This window comes from Bipolaris sorokiniana (assembly GCF_000338995.1).
Source record: "Bipolaris sorokiniana ND90Pr unplaced genomic scaffold COCSAscaffold_18, whole genome shotgun sequence".
Lineage (NCBI taxonomy): Eukaryota > Fungi > Ascomycota > Dothideomycetes > Pleosporales > Pleosporaceae > Bipolaris > Bipolaris sorokiniana.
Genome location: NW_006911912.1, coordinates 1 through 12,005, shown reverse-complemented (window position 1 = coordinate 12,005; position 12,005 = coordinate 1). Strand labels below are relative to the sequence as shown.

The 12,005-nt window shown below is 47.2% G+C and overlaps 3 protein-coding genes across 3 annotated transcripts; 2 read left to right on the top strand and 1 right to left on the bottom strand.

Moving 5' to 3' along the window:
* Window positions 1-1,172: 1,172 nt before the first annotated feature.
* COCSADRAFT_30935 (uncharacterized protein) lies at window positions 1,173-2,592 on the bottom strand (the record flags this gene model as incomplete). Its single annotated transcript, XM_007706995.1, has 7 exons — window positions 1,173-1,192; window positions 1,254-1,374; window positions 1,422-2,093; window positions 2,142-2,347; window positions 2,400-2,442; window positions 2,495-2,515; window positions 2,572-2,592. The coding sequence occupies 7 exons, from the start codon at window positions 2,590-2,592 to the stop codon at window positions 1,173-1,175; spliced, it is 1,104 nt and encodes a 367-aa protein (XP_007705185.1).
* Window positions 2,593-3,011: 419 nt separating this feature from the next.
* COCSADRAFT_41333 (uncharacterized protein) lies at window positions 3,012-4,454 on the top strand. Its single transcript, XM_007707018.1, has 4 exons — window positions 3,012-3,390; window positions 3,437-3,480; window positions 3,779-3,996; window positions 4,050-4,454. Exons 1-4 carry the CDS (start codon window positions 3,157-3,159, stop codon window positions 4,172-4,174), a joined length of 621 nt encoding a protein of 206 aa, XP_007705208.1. The 5' UTR covers window positions 3,012-3,156; the 3' UTR covers window positions 4,175-4,454.
* Window positions 4,455-8,099: 3,645 nt separating this feature from the next.
* COCSADRAFT_165029 (uncharacterized protein) lies at window positions 8,100-10,617 on the top strand (the record flags this gene model as incomplete). Its single annotated transcript, XM_007707084.1, has 4 exons — window positions 8,100-8,279; window positions 9,135-9,225; window positions 9,285-9,301; window positions 9,406-10,617. The coding sequence occupies 4 exons, from the start codon at window positions 8,100-8,102 to the stop codon at window positions 10,615-10,617; spliced, it is 1,500 nt and encodes a 499-aa protein (XP_007705274.1).
* Window positions 10,618-12,005: the final 1,388 nt, after the last annotated feature.

Genomic DNA, 12,005 nt, shown 5'->3' with positions numbered 1-12,005 from the left:
CTTACGTATGTATGGATGGACGCGCCCACGGCCGTAGCTACAGTGTACCGACCATTACTGCATCATGTATGTACGGCATGGTACCTGCTGCTACTTGCTTGCTGCTATTGCTGCTCTGCTCATATGGCCAAAATGCCTCCCCTCTCACCCCGGCTAATCTGACGCATCCCCACGACCACACACACACACACACACACACACACACACACATCCATCCCATCCCTCCCCTCCCAAGGCCACCCACCGCACACTGCCCTCCACCCGCCGTCCGCCGCCGCCGCCGCCCACGCTGCTCAGGTACGCGAGCCAGTGGCGATTCCCACCGCGCCGCCACCACGTCAATCATCGGCGGTGCATAAAGGAGACACGCAAACTGTCGACGGCTGAAACGCTTTCGGAATGCTACGATAATCGCGCCCATCAACACCACTCATCCGCACTAGCTTTTGCCCGCCAGCCACTCAGGCCCCGGCTGCCATAATCCCTTAGCGCCCGACTGACAGCCCGTCCTCTGAGTCGCCAGCGCAAACCTCCCCCTGCTCATTTCTCTGAATCGTCCGCTGCCTCCGTTAGTCGTCTACACCAATCCCCCCAAAGCCATGCCGTGAAAAAAAAACTGGGCCTCGCACTTGCACTGCTGATCAAATGCCTTCACATTCAAATCCAAATATCGACAATACGCGAGGGAAAAAAACAAAATCCCACTGCACCTCCTCCACCCCCAAAATGTGCTGTCTGCACTTCAAATCACCACTGCTTGCCTGCTTGTGCCACGCCCTCTCCGTAGCCCTTCAAATCACTCGTCCTGCTTTGCTGCTCAACACCCCGCGGACGGTATCGGTCCGCCCACTAGTCCCCCAAGTAACCACTCTCTTAGCGATTGGCAGGTACGATCCGCGCCGCCGTAAGCGGCCTTGCCTTCCTAGTCTCGTCCTCATCTGTCGTCCGTCCTGTTACTGGATCCAGCTCTTGGCCAATACAAGTCGCCATCTCGGCTCCACGCCTCTCTCTGCGCCTCATCCTGCCTGCTGCGACCCAATCTTGCCCTTGACACTGAGACCTCCTCAGCCATCCAAATCTCTCCTTCCACTCATCTCACCCCATGCCACCACTGGGTCCACAGCCTCCCGTACCATCTCCTGGCATGCCTCAAAATTGCGACTTTTTTGCTTCTATCGTTTGACAATTGTAACTGGCCAACACGTGAGCCCACAAAACTCCACCAAGCGGGGGCAATACGGTCATCTACTTACCAATATCTTCGTCTGCAAGCTCATGTGACAGTCCCACGCGCTGGGGCTGATGCTTGCAAGATTTTCCGTACACAATCGCATGCTTGAAGTTGTCCACAATCGTCTTGTGGATCGAGTTACACTGCTTGCAGTTAGCCCCTGGTCCACCATTGCAAATAATTTACATACAAAATCCTCAATAGTGCATGCCGTTGATCGCAATACCACTGGCGCAGAGTAATCGGGCATTTTACCCTTGGGCTTCGTGTAGACGCGAACCAGATTCAGCTTCTCCCACATTTGCTCCAGCAGCTCGTCAATGTTCCATCCGTGCTCCGAGCTGATAGGACAAGCATTCGGGATTCGGTAGAGCAGGTCGAGCTCCTCAATGCTAATCGCATCAATCTTGTTGAGCGCGTAGATGACCGGGATGTAGCTTCGACTCTTCGCTTCGATAACGTCAATCAGGTCATCCACCGTCGCGTCGCATCGAATCGCCACATCCGCGTTTGCCATTCGATATTCGTTTAGCACAGCCTTGATCTCCCCGTGATCAATATGCGTGAGTGGAACCGTGGCGGTGATATTAATACCACCCTTGTCCTTCTTCTTCAGCACAATGTTTGGTGGACTCTTGTTGATTCGGATCCCGAAGCCCTCCAATTCGTTCTCAATAACCCGCTTATCCGTGAGAGGCTTATTAACGTCCAGAACAATGAAGATCAAATGGCATGTCTTCGCTACCGCAATAACCTGTCGTCCACGACCTTTACCGTCTTTCGCTCCCTGAATGATACCGGGAAGATCGAGAATTTGGATTTTCGCTCCGTTGTACATGACTTGACCAGGTACAGTAGTGAGCTGTCCACTGTTAGTCATTAGCGGTTACACTGCATTTGCTTCCCATACCGTAGTGAATTCGTAAGCGGCCGCTTCCGAATGTTGTCCTGTCAATTTGCTCATGAGTGTACTCTTGCCCACCGAGGGAAATCCAATGAAGCCGACACTGGCCACACCAGTCCTAGCAACATCGAATCCGATACCACCACCGCCACCGCTACTCGAGGGCTCAAGAAGCTCCCTCTTCAGTTTAGCGAGCTTCGCCTTTAGTTGTCCTATTCATGTGGTGAGCATGTCGGCATGCCTTGTTCGATCGGGGTCCCGTACCAAGATGGAAAGACGTCGCCTTGTTCTTCTGGGTCTTGGCCATCTACAGTTTGTGTGAGTAGCGCTCCGACAATCGTCCAACGGATATGGCTTACTTCGGCCTCGATTTCCTTGATCTATTTCACCCCGTTAGCAAAGAGTGTGACATCGTTCTTCCTGCGTCAACACTAACCTTGTCCACTGTAGTCGACATTTTGGCGTGCTATATACCCTCTTCTTGCTCTGTGGTCGATGTAGAGAGGCAATGTGGTTGTTCAGAAATTTGGCGTGAGTGACGCCAGCCCACCAATGACGAAGCGGGGCACGGCTTTACGGCAGTACTTTTCACCGCCACTTCATATGGTTAGCGTGGTCATTTAGGAACCTTCTATCTTGGCTTCTATGCATGCTTCCATGGTTCCTGCTCCAAGCTGATATGCCCGATAGAAGCCGATTGTGAGGTTTTGGGTCGCCGAAAACACCCATTTGCTCAGAACACGTCGTATAGGGTGCATCCAAAGACGGCGACTACTGACCGCCTCCGCACAGCACAAGCTTTAGAGCCCGCAGATAGTTACATAATAAGAAATCACGTCCTGCACACGCGCAGTTTCCCAACACCACCACGGTTGCCTTGCTTAGACCGCCCTTTCAGTTACAAAACCGCGTTCACCTTCATCTCTGCACCCAAACTGCTCTATATTTCAACTCATCACCATATTAAAGCAACTGACAAGTTCCGCAACACATTAATCTTTGCATATCGCTTATTGTCAGAATGATTGGCCGTAACACAGAAGTGGACGAATTCCGCGCTCTCGTCAAAGCCATTAATGAGAAACTGGGGCCCAGCAGCGGCATTGATTCTGCGGATGTAGACGAGAAAGAGCTTCAACAGCTCATGGAGGCCTACGTTTCCAACGAGTCAGAATGGAAGAGATATTATTTCGCCTCAGACAAAGTTCCCTACACACGCAACCTGGTAGACAAGGGTAACGGCAAGAGCAATCTGGTATGATTCCGGGCATCTCGGTCGTTATGCCCTGCTAATAGCACAGCTTATCCTAGTATGGGGCCCCGGTAAGAAGAGTCCGATTCACGAGTAAGTAAATAAGTCCTCTGGTGATTAACACTAGTTACCCGCCATCAACTCCGTCGTCGCCCCAACGATTCCGACTCCAACCCTTCGCATTCCATGGCCTTGCTCTTCTGTACGATGAAGCGACTGTGTTCGCCGATCGATTGATCGTTGCGTCAGTACAGGAGACATGCCGGTAAGACGAACCGTATTCCGCCAAACCCATCACCATCCTCGAAACAAACATATCTACATGTCGGCCTTGCATCTGCCGATGCATGCAGCTCGACAAACTCCGAACCGGATGCTAACGCCGTTATAGCCACGCCAACGCACACTGCATCATGAAGGTTCTCAAGGGCCGCCTGACCGAAACCCGTTTCGCCACTCCTACAGATGAAGATGTGAAAAATCATCGACCCATGAAAAAGACTCGTGAGACTACGTACTCGGAGAACCAGGTCACGTATATGGCGGATAATCTGGGTACACACCGCATTTCCAACCCTGATCCGACTGATTACGCCGTTTCTCTACATTGTCAGTGCTGAACTCTGAAGTTGGGCAGAGTGTTGCTTACTGATGACGTGTAGTGTATACACCGCCTAATGCGGCTACATTCGGATGTAACGTCTTCAAGGAAGACACATCTGATGTCATTCATAACAAGCAGTGCCACTTCTTTTCCGAGTACGGCGTCAAGATGAGCAGGGACTGAGGTGCGGATACATTGATGCCAACTTGGAGTTACAGAGGGTTTATTCCAGAGATACAGATTGATTAGCATTCGTTTCAACGACTTCTTCTTTATAGATTGCACGGGATTACTTGGTCAAGGGAGTTCTTCGAGCGTTTAGTAATGATAACGAATTCTTTATTGCATATTACACCTACCGATAACTTTGCTAAACGAATTGGATTGTAGAAAGAACTATTCTGCCTTATAGGGACATATGGAATCTGCCTATAGACTATTTTTATTTAATTTATATCAAGGTAGTGAGATTTTATACTCGCTGAAGAAGATTGAAACCTATTGCATCATAGTACGATCAGTTCACCTTTTATTTAGAACAACCGATTGGAACATATTAATGGGAGTCCCAGTCGAGATACAATATCTAGTTTGTCTATACATTAATTGTTTCTCTAAAAAATAGCATCCTTTTGTCCCGGTTGATACATTAAAGATAGCGACTATGCAGGGCCCCAACAAATAACTAGTACTAACCATAGCAGCATCCAGATCTCACCCTTCCTCTTGAACTTACTCCTTGTTACAAAAATCACTGCTTTACATCTAATCGTCGTGCAGCTTACTCTTCAATGTTCCTGGTTACACTGCGGTCCCAGGGCAAAATTTGTGTGTGTGTGTGTGTTTAGATTTTACAAAAAAAAAGAATGAGCTCTCCAGCGGGTAATTGAACCCCGGTCTCCCGCGCATTGTCAGTTGACAAGCGGAAATACTGACCACTATGTAACTGTGCTGTTTGCCAACATGTCTGTTAAATTTTCCGTTTTGGGTTACCAAGATCTATTAATCTTTCCGTTTTCAGTCACCATAACCTGAGAGCCTGGTTTCTGTTTTTAGGCATATTGGTCTCAAAGTGGCTTGTGTTTTACCCCCTTGCATGTTGGGAGCCTTAGTGTATTGGTGGCGCTTATCGTCTTAAAGCAGCATCGCAGCGTTTGAATCATCAAGATTAACTGGCCATAGCTGTAATGGCGCAGGTAAGGCAAGTCGGATCTGTATCGGACGTAGGATCACTCAGAGGCATATGGGAGTGCGTGGGACAGCAGAAGAGTCTTGATTCAAATAGACAACCTATAGGCCTTGTACGAAAGGATATCAGAAATCTGCCTAACGACTACAGTCTCTAAGTCTACTCTTATACCCTCAGCTTCAGGTACCACTTTAGTACTGGTTCAGAACTAGGTACTACCCCGGACAGGGTCTGGACTAGCCTACCGACTCCAGTATTGGTTGTATATCCCTATCGGTTCTAGTACGTCCCTGTGGCTGGTCTTGGTGAAGGTCGCGGTGAAGGGCTGTTTCGTTACACCTATTACTCTTATACCTTTCGCGCTAATGACGCTCTCGTGGTTGTTGTAGTAGTCAGTAAGGAAGAGCGCGTTGCGACACGCGATGGCCGCTTCCCCTAATACTCCTTCTTACGCTTTTATTAGGCGGTCTTGTTATGTTAATGTGAGAGGTTTAGCAGATAGGAATGAGAATATCATAATAGTATTAAGACGAATCCTTGAGGAACCCTTAAGGGGTTGGATGAGGCTTATATACTACACGTGCCCTAAGCGCTGTTGGCCCGAGGGGTCTCCGATGGGGTCCCGAGGGTTGTCCTCTATGTCCATGTTAGAGTCGTGTGACAGTTAACTATCTATATTCTTAGAACTAAAAGACACTAGGAGAGCTCAGTAGGTTTACTTTGAGATTCATTAGTGTCTCTAAAATAACAATTACTGAAAGTTCCTATATATCGTTAAGAGCCCTGTTGCATAGAGATATAGCTGATGCTCTGCTGTTGGGTCTCCGGGTATCTCCCTATATCATTGTCTAGATTCTAGGCGTACGCTACCGTGTTGAACCATATAGTTACTTAGTCAAGAGCCTTATGCGTCGCGATATTAAAGGATTAGTAGTTCCCTAGCAGGTGAATAGTAAGGCAGGATGTTGATATGGGGCGTGCGTCCAAGCTGCAGCATCCCGCGTATTTATCGAAACATGGGTTGTAAGACTGAGCCACTGCCTGGATAGAGTCCGTTAACTACGACACCTGCATGTACCGCTTTACTACTGTATAGTCCATGATCGTTGTTCGAAGATGGCGTGGACTGACCTATTTTCTATTCTCGTGATAGTGCGGCTTTGAGAAGCTTTCTAGGCGGTCCTAATAGGGCTGGCAACGACTCGACTTAGCTAAAGAGAGAAACTCAGCTTATAAAAGTATGCATGCCTACGTAACAGCTATCCCATGAATGGCAGAACTGAGAAGAGTTAACTAGAAACCACTTGGCATGAATATGTCTTCTTATGGTCTCTTCAGCTAATTACTACTAGGATGACCGTAACGCTTATATGGAAACGAGGCTTATATTTGCAGTATGCTAAGGGCTATCCGTAAACTGCGCTTTAGGGTACGTGAGTAAGTATATGGCGGACTCGATAACGATTACGCTGTTGTTGCTAGTAAGACGATGGCGTTGTTATGTTGCGGTCGCGCTTGCTGTGAGCCGTCGTGCTGTCGAATTTTCGCGGTCTTCTTTTGGGTCAGACTTGACTTTGCTCGGGTTATTGGTTTGTTTTAGTTGTGTTTCCATCGCTAGGCCCAGTATTTGGCCAGACTGATTCATCTTTTGGCGGCGCGGCGATGTAAACTCCCGCAATCAGCACCCGGTGCTTGCAGGAACATTGGAAACGAACACCGAAAGAATAGCAGCGTAACTGGCAGATACCTCCATTATCTTGAAGCTCGACACCTTTAGGAAGAGTGATACAAGGAAAGACAAGATAATAAGGCATACTAAAATGTGTAAGGAGTTGTGGGTGTAGGAAGTCTCGTGTCCTCTTGTGTGCATCATCATAGGAGCAAGTTTAAATACAGAGTTATTAGTTAGTGGGCAACCACGTGAATATATGTAGTACTTTTAGGCTTACAAAATGATTACTAGCTAAGTGTTTCTTGACAACTCATACAACATGATAGCTAGCGGTGTAATAACAAAGATAGCTATCAACGCTGCAGTCGTTACCCGTCCAACGATATTGGCTATTAACATCGTGTTCTGGTACGACTATCGCTGCTGTCTACTAGTGACTGATCTAAGGCCTTTTCCATCACTTCTAGCCTTCTGCAGCAGTCTTCAATACCTGAAGGCCCGTAAGTATTTATAGAGCTAGCGCGAGAACGGGTCGGTCCGCGACCGTGTCCCTATGTCTACCTAAGCAGCCTAGTCTTGTGTACTTCATAGAGACTTAAGATCGTCACGCAGATTAGCATCGTCGAGAAGTGAAAAGGCCTCCATGGCCATGATATTATTGAAGGCAACAAGCGCTTGTTCTGTTGGCTTTCGAACCCTGACTGACGCGCAAGCGGCGTAGCGTAGCGCAATGCGGCGCAGCTCATCCTGGCGAGGCACATTAATCGGGCTGAGCACTCGCCTGTAGCGGGGTGATAACAGCTCTCTCCTTCACTTGCATTGTTGAGCAGACTGTGACTTCACTTCACTCTCCGCTCTTGTGTAGGGCTGTGGCTACGTGGTGCTTTTGCGCATCACAGATGATCTCTATTAGACGAAGTGAAGTCATATCATAGCCTGCTCTGATAACTGCAGGGTAAGAGATCTGTTAAGCTGCAGGGCCATGGGCGAGTAATCAATGAACGAGCCGATCCTACCCCACTGCCAACTACTTAGCGCTTACAGCTGCGCCCCGACTGGACCAACTACATTACCAAGTATCCACCATGCCAATATCTAGGCGGCAGGCAAGGCTGAGGCTAAGCGACAGCAACTGTCGACAGCGCTGCTACTGCTAGACTGCTTCTACTTCTACTTCTTTCTATCTGCATGGATTAATACCTAACAGGTACCGTTCTCTTCTTTCTCCTCCTTCGTAACAGCCCCGAATGCAACGCCAGCTTCGCCGCGAAGACTACACCGTAGGATGGGTGTGCACGCTGCCTGTCGAGCTGGCAGCGGTCAAGACGATGCTCGACGAAAAACACACAGACGCCAGTCGTGATGTTGGTGATGACGACGAGAACGTATATACCATGGGGTCGATTACAGGCTACAATGTTGTAATTGTGTGTCTTCCAGCGGGCCACATTAGGAATAATCTAGCCGCGACTGTCGCGACATAGATGCGGATAGCGTTTAAGGGTCTCCGGTTCGGCCTAATGGTGGGTATCGGTGGAGGCGTTCTAAGTGCCTGCGCAAATATTTGACTTGGGGACGTTGTAGCGAGCCAGCCGCACTCGACCTTTAGCGGAGTAGTTTAGTATAAGCTTAGAAGAAGAACACTAAACGGACTTGAGCGGATTAGATCGCTTAACTCTCTACCTTAGATACTGCTTAGCGCTATAAACACTATAAAAGCAAATGTAATAGTGAACGAGAGCACGCTGTTAGACCACCTATCGATACTCAAGCGCACCCCTATCTTCCGGCGCCGCAGAGCAGGGCCTAATCTTCTATCTAAGCTAACTTACAATGGCGAACATAATGACACGTACAGCTATTGTAGAGTTAAGAACCTGCAGCCACGATCAAAACGCAAGAGAGGAGAAGAGGTGACAGTATACTACGGCACAATCGCTTCTAGCAACTAGGTGATGAAGGATGCTGCCGAGAGAGACAGAATTAGCAAGGAGCTTAATGGGGTATTGTGTTTTGAGATGGAGGCGGCGGGACTAATAAACAGCTTCCCATGCCTTATTATTCGCGGCATCTCTGACTATACCGACTTATATAAGAACGACAAGTGGCAGGCTCACGCGGCAGGAACGGCAGCGGCATATGCGAAGGAGCTTTTATCAGTTATACGGACAACAGAGGTTATGACCACACACCGTGTAGAGAATGCTATGTGCAGCGGTGGGGGCAGTTAGTTTATTGACCGTATTGCTACTAAAGATGCAGTTACACTAATATAGCAATAGAACATTGCCGCCAATCATCATTTCCTAATCATGCTTCCCATAAGCGCCCAAAGATCGCTATCTTCAAGGACACAGAGAATGGCTCTGCAAAGTGAGTCTTTCATGTCTCCAAGTGACACTCCTCTATTAAACCTCTGCTAAACTATACAGACAATGAACTGTTCCCCGTACGTAACTTAATCATCTCAAAGTGTATACATGGCCTGTTCTTACTATACTAGCCCCTATCCACTCCCAGAAACCCTCGCAGACACCGCTGAACGATGAATAGAGGCAGAGTCTATTAGAGTCTCTGAGGTTTGACCAGATTGATGCACGTCAGATGACCATTAAGACTGCACACGCCAAGACATGTAGGTGGCTCTTACAAAGTGAGAAGTACCTCAACTGGCTCGATACGACCAAGCTAGATAAACACCATGGCTTCTTATGGATTAAGGGCAAGGCCGGGACGGGCAAGTCGACATTAATGAAGTATGCACTAGTCAATGCTCGCAAAGCAATGGAGAACCACATCATACTCTCCTTCTTCTTCAACGCGCGCGGCGAGGACATAGAGAAGTCTACAATTGGGGCATACCGTTCGCTATTACTGCAGCTCCTAGAGAATCTTCCAGCACTCTGGAACGTCTTTAATTCGCCCAGCTTCTTAAAGGTCACCAAAGATCACCAGTGGAATATCGAGACGCTGAAGACACTGCTGGAGCAAGCAATACAGAGCTTAGGAGACTCTTCTGTCGTATGCTTTATCGATGCGCTTAACGAGTGTGAAGAAGAGCAGGTTCGGGACATGGTCCAGTTCTTCGAGCACATCGGCGACCTAGTCGTATCACACGGCATCTACTTCCAAGTATGCTTCTCAAGTAGGCATTACCCATATATCACAATCCGGAACGGGCTAGAGCTAGTGCTAGAAGGTCATGAAGGACACTCGCAAGACATCACCAACTACGTTGAGACTGAGTTAAAGATTGGAAAGAGCAAGACTGCACAGCAGATCCGAACTGAGCTTCAGGAGAAATCGTCAGGGATCTTTATATGGGTTGTTCTTGTTGTGGGTATCTTAAACAAAGAATTCAATCGTGGGCAAGTACATCTACTTCGAGAGAAATTAAACGCAATCCCGGGGGACCTGCATAAACTATTTAGCGACATCCTAACGCGAGACTCGCGCAATAAGGATATGCTAGTGCTATGCATCCAGTGGGTGCTCTTCGCGAAGCAGCCGCTTAGTCCAGAACAGCTTTATCACGCTCTTCTCCTGAACATCAACTCTAACGCTATCTCCAAATTAGACCCTGAGGAGACTACGAAGCACGACATGAAGAGGTTCCTCCTCGACTTTTCTAAAGGCCTCGCTGAAGCCACCGTTTCTAAAGAGCCGCGGGTTCAATTCATCCACGAGTCAGTAAGGGATTTTCTGCTTAAAGAGAACGGCCTTAGCAAGATCTGGCCCAAGTTCAGAAGCAATTTCCAGAACTAAAGCCACGAACGACTTAAGCAGATGTTACAAGTAACAAGAAAGATTCTCTCCTTAACAAATGACGAGATGGCTGAAGGCCTATGGACGTCCACGTCAGAAGGTAATGATCATCGCGGGGCGAAGATCACGTGACTGGCTTCACGCCAAGAACGAGTATTCCGCACTAGTATGTGAGGACACCCTCACACGTAACTAGGTAGCTTCAGGGACTTCAGGAGATACAAGGATTATTTCGTGAAGACTATAAAGCCAGGACTAGAAGTAATAAGGATATAAAGATAGATAGATTTTATTATTTACTCTCGTTGTAGTTAACTCAAATTATACTTTCTTACTAGTATCTTTACTTAATAAGATTATTATAAGTTAGTCTATTAAATAGATTAGTCTTATTAAACCCTTCTTAAGCACGCTAACTCTACTATATCGCTAGATAAGCCTTACGGAACACTAACGTAATACTTATCTGCCTTAGTGCAGACTAGAATAGAGAAGTATAGACCTATACCCTATGTAATACTTTAACCACCTACAGATCTAGTAGAAGAAGAATTAACTAATAGTATCTGATTAAGATTAAACTATATTAGGAAATTTAAGCGAATACGTTAACATTCTAAGCCTAGTACCTAAGAGAGATATTAATATAACTAGTAGTATCTAAGGGGGAAGTAATAAGCCGGCGGTAGAGAGCCCTGAGTACGAACTCGTTAATCTTAGACGTAAGAGCTAAGTCTAAGTAAGGTAGATAGCTAAGTTATAGAATATAATTAACTAACTTATAGGTTAACTAATAACTACCCTAAATAAGAAACTACTTAAGAAGCTAAAAATAGTAACCTTAGAAAAGTACGATAGAAGTTGCACTAAGCTACGGACATTTCTTACTAATATCAACTTATACTGTTGTCAGATTTGATGGGTCTTTAATGATGGGGTCATGAAAAAAGGTGTTCATTTTTGCTATCTCCTGAGGTGTCGCCTTTTTGTGGCTTTTTTCTTTTCTTTTGTTTCCTTGGCCTTATGCATGGGCCTCAACTAAAGCCTTACTTCTGACACACCCCCTCAGCTTTGAACCCCTTCGGAGCTGGCGTATTATCTTCATCCCCTTTAATAGCTTCTTCAATACAGTTTTCCATTTCATTCACCTGAAGTGTCCTAGGTGATACCTGGCATCTCTCAACAAGTCCTAATTGGTTAAGAAAGTTCTCCCATTTATTCGCTGGCAGGGCCTTTGTTAGTCCATCGGCGAGCATATAATCTGTCGGAACATGCTTCACCATAATCTTGCCGCGGGAGACTTCTTGTCGGAGCCAGTGGTTGTGAATGTCTACATGCCGGAGTTTGGTATGTAGTTTGGCGATGTCCTCGTGTAACGAGTCGTATTG